We start from the raw sequence: 15,743 nt of genomic DNA on the forward strand, positions 1-15,743 counted from the left end.
ATATATACTTCATACTAAATTCCCATAAAATCAAGTTTTCTTATTTGATGTGTAAGGAATAAAAGCCACCAAAAACTATCTTAAGTTTTCTTATTTCGAAAAACCATTTTTCATACTTAGCCAATATTTCATACTAAAATCCCATAAAATTATCTTAAATTCACAATAAATAAATTAAAATTTAGAAAAATACAACAAAAATTCATATGAACTCCTTGTAACACTCTCTTCACCATAAAGCTCCAAAAGAGGACATGGAAGAAGTGTCTTCTAAGTAATATGTCACTGAATCAGTGCCTAATTTTTGCAATGAGTCCCACATTTTTGTAATACCCAATACACGTTCATGTATTCTATTAAAGAACTACGTCCGTGCCTAATGCATTCCCTAGTAATTGAAGGCATATCATTCCCTAAGGATCATTTCTTTTATTTAATACACATTTATCTCTATTCAGATGCCTTTAATGTATTGCCCATAGTATCATACCCATTACAATACTTAGCCCCACTAAAGGAAACAAAGAAGTTGTAAAAAAGTTAGGCCAACTTGCTATTGAGGCAATTTAACGAGAATTGTTGTGCAAATCAAAAAGTGCACTGCACTCGTGACAAGGAATTCTTGTGTCTATTTCACTCCTCATGTAAGTGTATAAATGTGCTTCACTACTAAAAAGGGCTCAAAAGACAGTGAGTGGTATCAGTTTCTTTTGACTTCTTTAGGGACTGAAAACAGTGCATATTGTAGTATTAGGGACTGTTATATATCAGTGTCTTCTAAGGTGCTCCTCTATTGATAATATGTCACTGAATATAAAAATCAGTGCCATACACGTTCATGTATTCTATTAAAGAACTACATATGTGCCTAATGCATTTCCTAGAAATTGAGGGCATGTTTACGTATCAATAATGGGTATGGGAGGAAAGGGAATGATTTCCATTCATGACTTACCCTGCGTTTACTTGCAATCAGGAATGAAAAAAATAAGTGGGCCCCACCTCAAAATCCGTAATCACATCCCCTCAAAACTGGGTATCAGATCACCTAGGGGGGAGTAGTTGATACGATTCCCATTCCTGTTTTCTCTTAATAACTTCCAAAAATACCTTTTCTACTTTACCATAATTCCAAAACACCCCAAACCCTAAAAAAAAATAAAAACTCACGCCAAGAAGTTCCAAGAAGCTCCAGCTTCTTTTTCACGTTATCGTGCGGACACAACCTCCCATAATCAGCAGCAACGCCTTGTGCTTTGTAAATCATTCTATCTATCTATCTTCTTCTATATTTTGTCTTCACATTCATCACAAAACATAGTACGGTCATAGATAAAAACTTTTGTGAAGATTACATATCTTTTTTTTTGGTAGTATGAAGATTATGCAGATCATTATTATTTGATTGTTTACTAGTTACGTAGGTGAAAGATATATATTTATTGGAGTTTATTTTTTCGTTTGAAATTGGCTCTTGACAAAGGTGTTATTAACATTATCATTGAACTGGCCTCTTACTGTTCATCTTGTTCAACATATTGATTCCTCATGTTTACACCGCCTTACTAGTTTGCTACCGGATTAGTTTGGTCTCCTTAGCCAATTTGAGAATTATATATGTGTTGTGGTGAAAATGTGCAAGGCATTTTAGTAATCAAATTAATTTGAATTCTGATTCATGAAAATTAGTAAACAATAACAATGGGAATCAACCCCATTCCTTTGCTAATTCCATATGTTTAGTAAACAGCTTAATGAGAATGATTCTTCCCATACCGATTTAGTAGTTCCCCGATTCCTAAATTCTCTAATTCCTTACTTTCTCCATTACTGATACGTAAACATGTGGTATATCAGTCCCTAAAGATCATTCCTTTTATTTAATACACACTTATCTCTATTCGGATGCCCCATAGTATCATACCCATTACAATATAATTAACCCAATATAATAAGTTATATATATATATATAATATAATTAAATATGGGCCTACAGACCGGGCTTTGATGGGCAGGCTGGGGCTCAAACAGACCTAGTCTATGGCCCGAGCTGGGCTCTAAGCACCTAAGCCCAAGCCCAACCCACTAACTAACAAGCCAAGCCGAGCTTGTTCTCGATGGGCCGGGCGAGCCCCCATCGGCCCATAAGCCCATGGGCCAAATGGAGAATATGTCACTAAATATAAAAATTAGTGCCGAATTTTTGCAATGGGTCCCACATTTTTGTAATACCCAATACACGCTCATATATTCTATTAAAGAACTACATACGTGCCTAATGCATTCCTTGTAAACTGAAGGTATATCAGTCCCTAATGATCATTCCTTTTATTTAATACACATTTATCTCTATTCAGATGCCCCATAGTACATACCCATTACAATATTTAATACACTAAAGGAAACAAAGAAGTTGTAAATAAAAATAGGCCAACTTGCTATTGAGGCAATTTAACGAGAATCATCATTCAGAAGCAACTCATAAAGTAGCACTAGTACAGATACATGACGGAGTGACTAAAGGAAACAAAGCATTGTTGTGCAAATCAAAAAGGGTTGAAAGCTATATATGAGAAAATATAATGATTAGTGAATCTACAACATTGAAAATAATTACAAGGGTTCCTCAAAGAACCAGTGACTCACATCTGCCATCCAAATATCGACAGCAGGGTCTTCCTCCATTCGCATAAGCTGCCACTCGTCGCTAAGTTGATATGTCTCCTGCAGAAAGTAGCGACCATCTGTCCAAAGCCGAGCTTCATTCTTTGTTATAAGTGCCAAACCTGAACAAGATTCCAAACATAACTCGGTGTTACAATATGCTTCAAAATTCACTTTACAGATTTCTAGTAGTGATTGTTTGTACCCAGAACATGGAAGTTCTTCCCAAGTCAATGTTGAAAAGCCCCAAAATGAACTACTGGGCCTGAAGACCTGAAGATGATACTTGGGCATGAAGACTCGACAATACTTGTATGAACAACCAAGCCCATAAACTTTTATATAAAATGGAACCAAGCCCAAAAACATCCTTGCATGCACTGAGAGGGTTTTCCACCATCAAATTAAATTATGGTAAATATATTTTTGGATATGAATTTTTCATTGACTCTCTTCAACATCAATACCAGGCTACCAGCTACTCTCTGCAGTCACCATCATGGTCCACAGTGATAGCTCTGTGGCCATTAATTCAAAGGAATTCAAAATCTTAATTTACTTTTTTTTTTTTGCATGCCAAAGGAATTCAAAAGATGAAGAGCATGCAGTCAGTTTGTTGTTTGATCTCTAGTCTTTAGCGATTGATGAATTAATATATATATATACATATATATATTAGTGATTAGTACAAAGTACGAGTATATATATATATGATTTTTTTCTCGATCCAGCCACCAAATTGACTTAAGTGCCAAAAAGCTTTCTCAAAAGTTCTCTCAACCTTTTCCTCCTTTTCAACCACTCCTACTTCCCCCCCTACCTTTTCTCTTTCACACAGTCACACTGAGTCGCACAGAGCCACACAGAGTTACAGTGTGCCACAGACACAGCACGTGACAAGCATATGGCTCATCTATGGAGGAAAGTGAACATAGTAAACCCAGCTCCAGGTGGGTTGTGTGATCACCTGTCCTTTTTACATATACATATACATGTGCATATATATATAAATATGTATGTACATTTTCAAGTTTTTATATTAGAATCGAAATTAACAATATGGTGAGGGGGAATATTAGTATTAGTATTAGTATAGGGTTTAGGGTTTTATATAGAATTTTGAAATGGAAATGGACAACCTGGCTTGAGATAGGGGGATTTGACATTTACGTGTTGTTTCTTTCTTGCTGAGCCTTTTCTTCTCTCTCTCTCTCTCTCTCTCTCTCTCTCTCACAGTCACAGCTGCTTCTAATTTACACAACTTTCAAGGCTTGTAAGAGCGTTGAAATCTGGAGCCAGTATCGTCCTCTCCGTTTGTCACTCTGATATAGATATGTATGTACAACAAATACACAACCACATTCAACATTGAAACAAAGAAAGAGAGAGAGAGAGAGAGAGAGAGAGAGAGAGAGAGGAGAGAGAGATCCAAATAAGAATAAGAGCTAGAACATAAAGGAGGCTTAAGGTTGAGCTTAATTTGGTGGTGAAGTTGTGCATACTAGGCATGGCAGCACTTCTTCCGGGCACCCTCTTTTAGATAAAACAAGGAGATCATCAGGATTCCAATTCTCGATTTTACTAATTAACTATATAAGAATAATGTAATTGATTAACAAAGCTGAAAGCAATGTCCTGTACTTGTGTTTTTAACTTTGAATTATTTTGCGAATGACATTATCACTTGAAACTTGCACGAATAATAAACTGAAATTTGGGCATAGACCTATGACCTAATCTAAAACACTAATGGGGTAGGTAGGGTTTCCATTGACTTACATTAAAAGCTTCCTTATATTATATGCAATTGTTTCTATAGCTATAGGTTTATGATTGAAAGTAATTGTCCACCTAAAATTATGAGAAAAGCCATAATACATGGCTTGAAGATGAACACGTGTGTTTAATTCAAAACTTTTAACCCAGCGAGGCTGCATTTTACTGTTGAAAACTCATCTTGTGAGTCAAGTAGTTGTCCCCCAATTACATATTATTAATGCAATTATTAGAACACAATGCTCTTCAACTATTTGTGACATGAAAATTTACTTGTTTTTATTACAAGTCCAACGTCTGCAAACCCAAGTTTTTGTTTTCTTTTCCCGTTGCTAGCAGCAATGTCAAATGTGCCACAGTGTATGGTCTATTGGCTGCAAACACGCAGTACTTTTTGGCAGCCTCAAGTAAGACAGAAGAAAAGGTTCATAAATTAACCTAGCTACCCATCATTCCATCTCATCAATACAAAATATATATATATGCTTTTGATTTACCACCCCCTCAAAACCCTAGGTAAAAATATACTCGTTTGACAACTTACTAATTACCCCTCTTCTCAATTCCTCTTGAATGTTTGAATGGTTTTGATTGTGACAGTAGAAATGTAAAAAAATGTTAGCTAGATAGATGGAGTGAAAGCTGAAACGGGATCGTTTACATTTTGACGCGCAAGGGAAAAGGGAAAGGGAATGGGAAAGGGAAGAGAATGGACCCAGAAAAGTCGCCGAGGAATTGGGGGTTCGAAAGGTAAAAGGCTAAAAATGCCCGAAAGGCAAAGTGAAAATGAGAGAAGGGGACGCCTCTGCCCCATCTGTCGGTCATCGCCTCGAAGTCCTCGCCCTGAGCCTGAGCTCTAAAGTGACACGCCAGCCGAGGGCCCCTCTTTTTTCTTTATTTTTCATTTCATAAAAATAAAAGATTTAATGAATTTCACATAAAAGTGACAAAAGTATTAAATGGGGTTTCCATTATCGGGCAGCTCAATCACTCAACCACTCCTCTGACTCCCTTCATAGCCCTTCTCTTTGTTTTGATTCCTTTTTTCCTGTGTATATATATAAAAATAAATTTATTATTATTTTGGTGTACTTTTTGATCATTGAACAATGATAGGATCCTACGGTCCAAGATGGGTCTTTGATCTCTAGGGTACACACAGAATTGTTATAACTTATACCAGTCTAGTAGACAATTCACTATTATTATGTTCGATGACACAATCAAAGCATCATGCTCAAAATCAAATGGTGTGAGAGAGTTTTTTACTTTTTGGGGTCCTAATTCTTATGGTCAAGGGTTGTACGAGGTGTTTACATCGATCAACGGTCATCTGCCAAATCCGACGGTCGATATACATCATATCAGTTTCATCCATCTAATCTAACCCTAATAATATACTCATATATATATGTATGTTTTCTTTTTCATGTAATTAAATATTTGTGACTGTGTGTGACTGTGGCTAGACAGTAAACAGAGAGAGAGAGAGAGAGAGAGAGAAGAGAGAGAGGGTGCATGGGGTCGTGGTCATTTCTGGAAGTGAGAGAGAACACAGATGGTAGGGTCGACTCTGCACCAATGTTTTTGTCTTTTTATATCGCCTTTATGACTCTTGTTATTATAAATTTATAAGTTTATAACTCTCTTACCCCTCAACCCCATACCATAGTTACCATACACCCCCTCATGATCATTATTCATTCTCATTCATCATTCTCATCCTCCTCTCTCTCTCTCTCTCTCTCTCTCTCTCTCTCTAACCCCCCTTGAAGATAGGCGAGACTCTTGGGGGACAGAGAGATAAAAGAGATCAGAGAAAGCCACATAGTCCACATATATATAGAGACACACATGATCGTCAAAATCATGGATTTTGAAGAAGAGGATAGATAGATATGTGAAGCTTTAGCTTTTGAGGGGAATGTTGTCTGGCTCGAGGACACTTTTCCTTGATCTGTATTTCTTATAGATCAACCTGTATATTTATATCTAGGTATACATATATATGGCTTTTGGTGAATTAGTGTCGTCGGACCAGGCTTCATTCCCCCCAATTTATGGCTTCCATTGACCTGTTGTTTTTCCACGGCAGAGGGCTTAATTCTTCACACGGTCTTAGAGGTTTGCCTTCTGTTTTATTTTTATGTTTTAGATGATTTGCTATTTTGGGTTGTTTTTGTTTTGTTTTTTTTCTGCGGTTATTTATTGGCAGTTTAAAATCATGGGTTTTTGTTTTTAGATCAATTAAGGTTGTTAGTTTTGTGCAGATTGGTGTAATGATGGAGTATTTGACTATTTTTGCTCCTTTTTCAGTTTCATAGACTGCATAAAAAGTTTCATCATTGCTCTCTTTTTTCATTTATTTGTTTCGTTGTTCAGGATCATAAAATTATGATGATGTTGTTTTTGTCAGTCTAAGGCTCTAAGCGCTTTTTCCGCTTCATCATTATCCAGATTTACCTCATGATGCCTTCCAGTATCTGATCTGTCCGTTTCTGCCATTTTTCAGATCTGGCTTTTTTGGCTTTCTTTTTAAACTTTGGTAAACATTCTCTCTTCTTTCTCACGTTCTAACTCTCTCTCTCTCTCCTCTCTCTTAGGGTTTCGTGGGTCTAGATTTAGGCTATAATCTAAATGGATCTTTTTTTAAATAGCATAAGCCTTTGCTTAGGAGAACAAGCAAGGAACTGACACCCTTTCTGACATTGTTTGAAATGCCTATTTTCATTTGTCAACAGTTTTCTATTGCTCTCAGTCAGTAATCCTTTTCTCAGAGTGTTGATTAATAATAATGTTTAAAGATACATATATATATGATTGCTGTATTTCATTATTTTGCAGATCAGTTAATTATATTCTTGTTGCTTTTATTTATATGCTATGCTTCAGAGCTACCTTTCTTTTGGTCTTGATGATAATGTCCTAGCTGGACATCTCTTTACAACTTGAACTTTGCTTCTTTCAAAATGTGATGAGCATATGACATGTACATTGCAGCACAAAGGACAACTATAACTTTGGGAAAGTGTGCGTGTCTGGTTGTCCAAAAGGAAGCCTGGTCACTTGCCTTTCCTTTAGTATCTTCTCAGTGGATATACCTATTGAAACCCTAATCTTGTTCATCTTGGATTTGCTGTGAAAAGCTTTGTGATTCTCAAAGCTTTTAGTCACTCACATTGTCTTTTCCCCTCCTGACTTTTTGTCCCTTCATTATGGTTTTATTTGACTGACTGTGCTAGCTAGCTCAGAGTCAAGGGCCTTAGAACACAGGCATTGCTGAAAACTAAAGGTATTGAAAATGCATATGCTAGACAAGAACAAGGAGCACTGTGGAGGTAATCTAGATGCCCCAAACAAGTTACAAACTACTAATTTGATCAAGTTCTTCTTAGAACTTTCTTAAGCTTAAAAGTTTAAGAATTCCCTTTGTACAATCCCAGAGTTCAATTTCTTCTTGTAATCTAGTGTTTTGTTGTCTCCCTTCTTTTTTTTTTTTGGTTACATTGGAGTTCGAACTGGGTGCCATCATGCCACCACCTCTATAGTGGGAACCCATTGGCGTTATCTCCCTTCTTTACAAACTATACATGTATTCTTCAAGGCTACTGATTAATCCCAGAGTTCAATTTCTTCTTAATTATTCTAGTGTTTTTTGTTATCTACATTCTTTAATTTCCTTCTTAGTTTTGATAACAAGGTTTTGGAACAAGTGTTTTCTTGGCCACTAAGAACTTATAGTAATTAACATTCCTTATTCTAATTAATGTAAACTCTCTTTCTATCTCTCTCAAGCCCACACACACACACACACACACATTTAGATTAGCACATTCATCTTCAGATATTGCTTGATATTACATACAAGTGGTCTTCTTGTCTCTTTGTGGATTTTTCACTATTATTTTCCATGTCACACAAACCTGTTTGCAAGAAAAGTCAATGTATGAAAAGCAGCTGGTTTGGAATCAAGGAAGAAATCTCATTTGCTAGCAATCAAACTCTTCCCCCTTGTGCTTTGATTTTTTCACTAATGTGGTAATTAAATCTAATTTCCCTGTTTAAATTGGAAGATGTGGGCACTCGTGGTTTTTGTTTTTATCTCGTGCTTTTGTCCTCCTCTTCTTTAACCCTTCTTTAATTCATTGTTGTTAATATACAAAAGTTCCTTTTGGGAAATTGAATCTTTTTGACCTTTGCAAACATAAAAGTAAAAACTTTATTGCTTTGTTTGTGCCCATAATTTTCCACACACAGAGAAAGAGAAAGAGAAAGGGATAGAGATAGAGATAGAGATAGAGAGAAGAAAGATAGCTTTGGTCATGAATGGTGAACTCCAAGAAAAGCTTTTTGTGCATGGCCACAACTTTCAATGAATAATTGGTGTGATTGTTCCCACTTGACAAAGACTCTCTTAATTAACTTAATTTAAACCCTTTTGAGGAGGACTTTGGATAATTGTTCTTGTAGCTAGCTAGCTAGCTATAGCTGTTAGATAGATGCATGGGAAATTTGGGCTACTTGGTCCTAGCAGATGGGAAGTTGTGGACCTCCTTTCCTTGTAGCTCCATACTTAGGCACTGTACAATTGTTTGAAGCCTATAGTAGACTACTGTAGGATCCAAGGCAACTTAATTTGGTTCCACTTTGAACTTATTCCCTCATTAATTGGCAGGATTGACTAATAAGAATTGTGCTTTGTGCTTGCAGCTGCTGAGATTTCATTTGTTTTATTAATTCTTGTTGAGTTTTCATCTGTTGATTTCCCTTATCTTTAGCAAGTTCTTTTTTTGCCATTCAACTTTATATTGAAATGAGATCAAAATCAAGTAGTACAAATTAAAGGGAGCAGAAATGCTTGTCACTGCAGACTCACAGAGTAGTAGTGCTTCAGTAGGCAGTGAGGAGGGCATATGCTTAGTGGGAAGAAATACATTAATCTAAGATACAATCACTTAGAATGATTTATAATCATCTGAGTCCTTGATCAAATCGAGTGGAGACAACTATATCATCCATGTATCCATGTTAATTAGTTGAATCTAAGACCTCCTCTAGTTATGTAGAGACAACTACCACTAAACTAAACACTAGTTGGTGTTTCTTTTCGGGTTTGATAATGTGTTGATCGATCAGTGGCTTGATTTGGCTAGGTAGAGTTCATATACAAATGAAAATATCTATAAGTTCTTTATTTTTAGTTTACTTCCTTTACAAAAGGGTAAGGCGAAAGTAAAAACTATTGCTGTGGAGATGAGGGGTAAATCAATGCTCTAACACCCACCAAAGATTCATTAGCCAAATCAGTACTGGTTGCAAATTGTATACCCTTATGAGGCTACTGATAATTTGGACTTCAAATGTTTGGGCTACCGGTGCACTGTTTAAGAACTGTGGCCAGCCCTTTGTAATTTTGGATCTCTAGGCCTAATTCCGCCAAAATTGTGCCTTTGTTCTTTCACAGTCTAGGTTAAAATTCGGCTATTTTTTATTTGTCATTCACTAGGGAAGGGTAGAGTTCGGCTCAATTTTCCATTGTAGTGCCACCTCATATGTGTTAAATTCGGCTAGTGACAGGAGCTTAATTTATGCTGTCATCTTTCACAGGCTAAGACGATCATCTTAGCCCATAATCTTATTATTTTACAAAAACTTTTAGAACATAAACATCTTCACGACATCTAAAAACTTCATTTTCAAAATAATAGTTGTATTATATTACATCTTATTACAACAAATTAGAACAAGCCATAGATTTTCCCAAATCTACCAAAAGAAATTCCAAGTTACAAGATAAATAGGACCCTCCTCCTACCTAGACAACAAAATCTTCATTTTTAAAGCATGTTTTTCCAATAGCATGAGGTTGGTCGCACACTTGTTTCACACACTTCAACCATAACATCCTTTCTTCTAATCTTCTTCTTTGGTTCTTTTTATTATTATTTTTTGTTTTTCCATCTATTGGGTTTCAAACGAACGTCTTATTGATTAATCAGACACTAAAAGCCTTATTACTTTGCCAAATTAATATTCATTTGTTAATTAGTGGGATTTCCAATTGGACCCAACAAGTCCCAAAACTCCACGGATCGAGCTCAAACTGAACCTTTAGGCTCAGACAAATAGGTCAAGATAAGTTTGGGCTTCTAGGGTGGATGCAATGCAAGGTCCAAATAATAATGTTATTATTGTTGGCAATAATATTTTTGAGTTTGGCTCCAAATATAATTTGGTTGGTTCAAATTAGAGAAGACCGATTCTCCACTAGCTAGCTAGTAGTAGTGCCAAGCAGGTGGAAATGGAACAGATCCATGTATAAGCTGCCTGCTTCAATGCATTGACCTCAATTATATAATATAATAATTATTTGAAGGTCAAAGGAAATTATGTTTCACGAAAGATATTCAGAGACAAAGCAACCTCCCCCACTCCAGCAATAAAATGGAGAATAACATGTCAATTACATCTTCTTTTCTCTTTTGCTTTCTTCAAAAAAGCAACACTGAATCTGATGGCTCACTCCCCCACTTTGGCTGGTTTTTTATTTTTATTTTCTTCCATCCCCACTTTCTTGACTTTGCATCTTTCTAATCTATATCATATATTTTATGTCTCCTTGCTCATTTAGTTTAACAAACATAATCATGTATAGTATGTAATTGTATATAAGTTGGAAGAACATAACTTAGTGGGTAGTTCTACGACACTTTTTAATCATTTGGTACATATATTATATATATAATTAATTAAGTGTATGTTATTTTTTGGATAGAATTGTGTGGTTTCTTTTAATGCTAATTGACTTGTGTATAACTTAGTGGATACCATTTATACAGAAAAGTTATAAATAAATAAAAATGCTTTTGGTGGGTAGCATATTTTGTGACTTTTTAAATTCGACCATCGCTTATCAACGGGGTATATAGTGTAGTGTAAAAAGGTCTTGATTGGCAGACTGATGGTCTCAAGTTCGAACATCTAAGGCACCTTGGCAATGTGTGTGAGAAACTCCCCTTCCCACTATGGTCTCAAGTTCAAATTATAAACTGTAACTCTCTTAGAAAAAGAATTAATAATTGATCCACGACCTCATATTCTTATAAATATTCTAACAGAGATTTGTGAGTATTTCTCCTGAATCATTTTTCCTTTTTAGTACTACTTTCTTTTGTTCCAAAAAAATTGTGAGCGCTTAGCGTTGAAATATTCAAGAATGAAGAATTTCGGTATGTAGGGAGTATATATCTTGCGTATCAAAACATGCACTTGATGAGACAACCACAAAAAATATCTAAATAAAAGAGTGTTTTACTTTTGGTCAAACATAGTAAAAGAGTTGAATTATAATATAGGCAACATGTATAATTCATTAATTACTCGTTTAACTCTTGGCTTACATGGTGGCTAATTCAACCAAGTATATGAGTATTGCCTGGTAAGACTTCTTTAGGCTGTTTGAAGGTGGAACCAACTGGAGAAATTTGTTGAAACCCAAGTGTTTTCTGCCTATCATTGACCAATATTGCTAGGTCTCCTCTTTGACCCTTTTATTTTAGTGATTTATTGGGTAACCATATCGTGACAATTAAAACTTCAGCAAATAATTTTCTACCATATATAACAATTTCTTCCTCGTTTCTATATAATAATTTGAGAATCCTTTTACACTCTCTTTTGCTGCCAAACATTTACAGCAAGTGTTTTTGGATATGCACCAATTGAAACTTTTACAAAAACGAAAAAATCTTCCATATGAGAGGATTGTTAAAAAAACCCAAATTAAAAAAAAAATCTCTTCCGAATTTCAGGGATACTTTCTGAGAAATTGTATAAAAACCCAGCCAAATATTTTTGTGCTTTAGGACCATAATAAAAGAGTGAGGGCCATATATAATATTATGCGGTATACAGCGCACACACACTCCATGGAAAGTGAAGTCCAGCAACACATACGCATACATCTAATTCTAAACCAAAGAAAGGTTGGGGCCTACTGGAAAAAACCAAAAAAAAAAGGTATATATTTTTTAGAGCCGAAAGAGAGGACGACCAGTTTTTGTCATTCTTGCCCCCGATTTTATTATTGGACGAGTTATTGGAAGTAGATTTCCTATGAGAGGGTTTTGTGTTGTGTCCTGGAACATACGTATATGTCAACATGGACATGTTCGAGAGCTGCCATTGGATGTTCCCAGAATTTGCCTTCCTGGAGACGACACCCCTCATTGTCGGTTTCTACTTGGGTCCTTCAAAACCCTAACTCCACCCACGTGTCTCTGCCTTCTTCCACTCACTGTCTACGTGTTTTTAACTCCTCACACAATATCCGAATTATTCCTCTCCTTTCTAAAATCAAATCACAACAGAACAATTTTGGTTACTTCTGCCTAACTATTATTGCTGTAGTTTTTTATTCATCTTTTCAGTGTTAAATCAAATGACGTGTATGAAAAAATTATGAATTGGGGAAAGCAAAAATATTAAAGAGAATTAATTTGATCAGCTACTACTAATCAATAATATAATTCCTAAATTTTCAGATATTTGATTACGTGAAATTCACATAATTTTCTCTTATGTATGTGTCCGTAAATACAAAAAAATAAACACCAAGCAGTTATAAAATAAAAATTCTAACATCCTTTGTTCAAATCCCTTCTTTTCCGAAATCGTTTGTATCATCCGTAACATAATTTAGAATCGTATTATAAGCAAAGAATCTACGTCCCTATTAAATCAAACGCCGACCAAACCAACTTGTGTGAAGGACTAGAAACCCCATGTCACATACGTTACAACTCCCCACTTTCTTATCTGATTGTTCTCAAAAGATGAAGATGATATCATCGTCAATTGATCATCAATCAAGAGTCAAAGAAGCCCACTTTGATTGAAAATCGCGAAACCCTGGTTGCACACCAAATAAAAGCCCACTTGATTATTCTTGGGCTGGCTCGGCTCTCTCTCTCTCTCTCTCTCTCTCTCTAGCTATATATCTCTTTCATTTTCTGGTTGGTATGCGTTTTGCACTAGGAGTGTAGTTTATCAACGATGACCAACGTACCAAGGTCTCTGAGTTACTCTTCTCTAACCCTTTTCAAGCAAGCCATAGCTGCCTCAGATCCTTGGCCGTTTTCCTTCGTTTTCTTGTAAGATTTTCTCTAGGAGAAGATCAAAAGGGGACTAGGGTTAGGTTTTGTCTTAGTATTCCATCTTTTATTGCCTTTGTTTGCTGGTTTCTTTTCAGATATGGGCAGTGGAGAGAAGAGCCTAAGAAATTTCCATCTGCACCTGCCTCACCTTCACCATCATCACCATAGTCATCATGGTGGGAAGAAACAAGGGATCAGAGATGTTCCAAAAGGGTGCTTGGCAATCAAGGTGGGCCAGGGTGAAGAGCAGCAGAGATTTGTGGTGCCTGTGATTTACTTCAACCACCCACTCTTCATTCAGCTCTTGAAGGAGGCTGAGGAAGAGTATGGCTTTGATCAGAAGGGCACCATCACCATCCCTTGCCACGTGGAGGAGTTTAGGTACGTCCAAGGCATGATTGATAGGGAGAAGTCCCTCCACCACCCTCACCACCATCACCACCATCATGTTGTTGGGTGCTTCAGGGTTTGATTATCAATCAAAGATTGTGGCTTTTCCCTGTAAATTTGGAGTCTTTTTTTTTCTTCTTAGTTTTTGTTTGTTGTTCCTTGTTAGTTGGAAGATGATGGCAAAGATGATGTGATGATGATGAAAAAAAAAAAGATAAAGATGAATGTGGCTTGCAATTGTAGTCACTTTGTTATTGTTAGGAATCAAAATGATGATAAAGAGAAAATCAAAATGCTTTTCTTTTTCTTTTATATATAATACTTTCCCCTTTCTCCTCTTTATTCTATATTAGCATTTTAATTTTTAATTTTTGTTTGTGATAAGGGTATCATTGGTACAACTTTGAGAGGGAGAGAATTGACAAGGCCAAAGGATGGTAGGGTCAAATGCTCAAAGCCGTTGCTTTAAGCCATAAAATTGCTATGGCTATTGTATCTCTCTCAATCCCAACATTATATCATTCTAGCTATATTTGATAGAAACCTCTCTTTATTCTTTACCAAGAAAGTGGTTTTTAATAAAGGAAATAGGCAAATGGAAAAGGCAGCAATATCTGAAATTTCTCATTTCCTTTCTTATTTAATATACAAAATTCATATTGAGGAGTTTTAATGAATAGAAATAATTTATTTTTTGAGAAATTATATGAATGAACTAAGATATCCCAACAGAATTCTATGGAAACTGGAAACACCAGTAGTGATGGGCCATAATGGAACATAGAGTGTGGACCATTCTCTCCGTGCTGCACACTGCTCATCACATCACTGAAAACTCTTTGGAATTGTGAGTGTATATCACTTCCCATTTCCTTTTTTATTTTTACAACTAAATTAAAATATTAAAAAAAAATTGGTTCCAAACTTTCAAGTATCTTGTTTTTCATACAAACGATATTAAAAAATGAAAAAATCGAACTTAAGACCTCGAATGCAGCACTCAAGCTACAAACTTCCAAGAATTGGATGTAGTGACGTTGTTAATTATTGTATGGATTGGACCGCATTAAATTGGGTCAGTCTGGAAAGACTCAAGTGTATACAAAGAACAAACCAGAGAGAGGGAGAGAGGGAGAGAGTGGCGTGGGTGCATGACATCCGCGTTTAATTTGTCAAAGCTTGTCTGCAGATGCCAAGGCTCTTTGCATGTTTAGTCCCTGTGTCGTTCAACAGAGGAGCCAAACAAAAGCAGTTTCGACCTTTTTCAGATGGTATTAATTGTTATAGGGTCATTAATTTAATTTAATTCTTTTTTTTTTTGTTGGAATAATTAAATTCAATTAGAACCAAAATTATGACACAGCTTGGAAGTTAATGAAAGGCATAAAGCATGCAATCAAGGCCTCTGGTGAGGTTTTCAGTTGTCAGATTCCAAATTAATTAATTAATTAATGGGTATATGTAATGTATAAATAATAAATAGAATAAAATAAATATATATATATATATATGTATAAATAATATATATATATATATATATATATATATATATATATTTATTAATTTACCTGATTAAGATTTGTATGTTTGTCTCTTAACAAGTTTAGGACTTTAGCTCACCCGATTGATTTTTACATGTGTTTGCAATAACATAGAGCTATAGCTAACTTTTTTTTTATTTTTAAATTTTTAAATAATGCGATTTTCTAAACTACTCTAATGTACAGTGATGGATATCGAACTCGTGTGCTACCGCC

General features: G+C 35.6%; 1 protein-coding gene and 1 long non-coding RNA gene across 2 annotated transcripts; both read left to right on the plus strand.

Moving 5' to 3' along the window:
- The first annotated feature begins 5,822 nt into the window (after positions 1–5,822).
- Positions 5,823–8,081, plus strand: LOC110757679 (uncharacterized). The gene is made up of 2 exons (XR_015834053.1): positions 5,823–6,565; positions 7,442–8,081. It is a non-coding gene; the product is annotated as an uncharacterized LOC110757679 (long non-coding RNA).
- Positions 8,082–13,399: 5,318 nt separating this feature from the next.
- On the plus strand, positions 13,400–14,328 carry LOC110757622 (auxin-responsive protein SAUR32-like). Its single transcript, XM_021959302.2, has one exon. The coding sequence runs from the start codon at positions 13,694–13,696 to the stop codon at positions 14,066–14,068; it is 375 nt and encodes a 124-aa protein (XP_021814994.1). The 5' UTR covers positions 13,400–13,693; the 3' UTR covers positions 14,069–14,328.
- Positions 14,329–15,743: the final 1,415 nt, after the last annotated feature.

This window comes from Prunus avium, chromosome 2 (assembly GCF_965620075.1).
Source record: "Prunus avium chromosome 2, drPruAviu1.hap1.1, whole genome shotgun sequence".
In the NCBI taxonomy this organism is placed as follows: Eukaryota; Viridiplantae; Streptophyta; class Magnoliopsida; order Rosales; family Rosaceae; genus Prunus; species Prunus avium.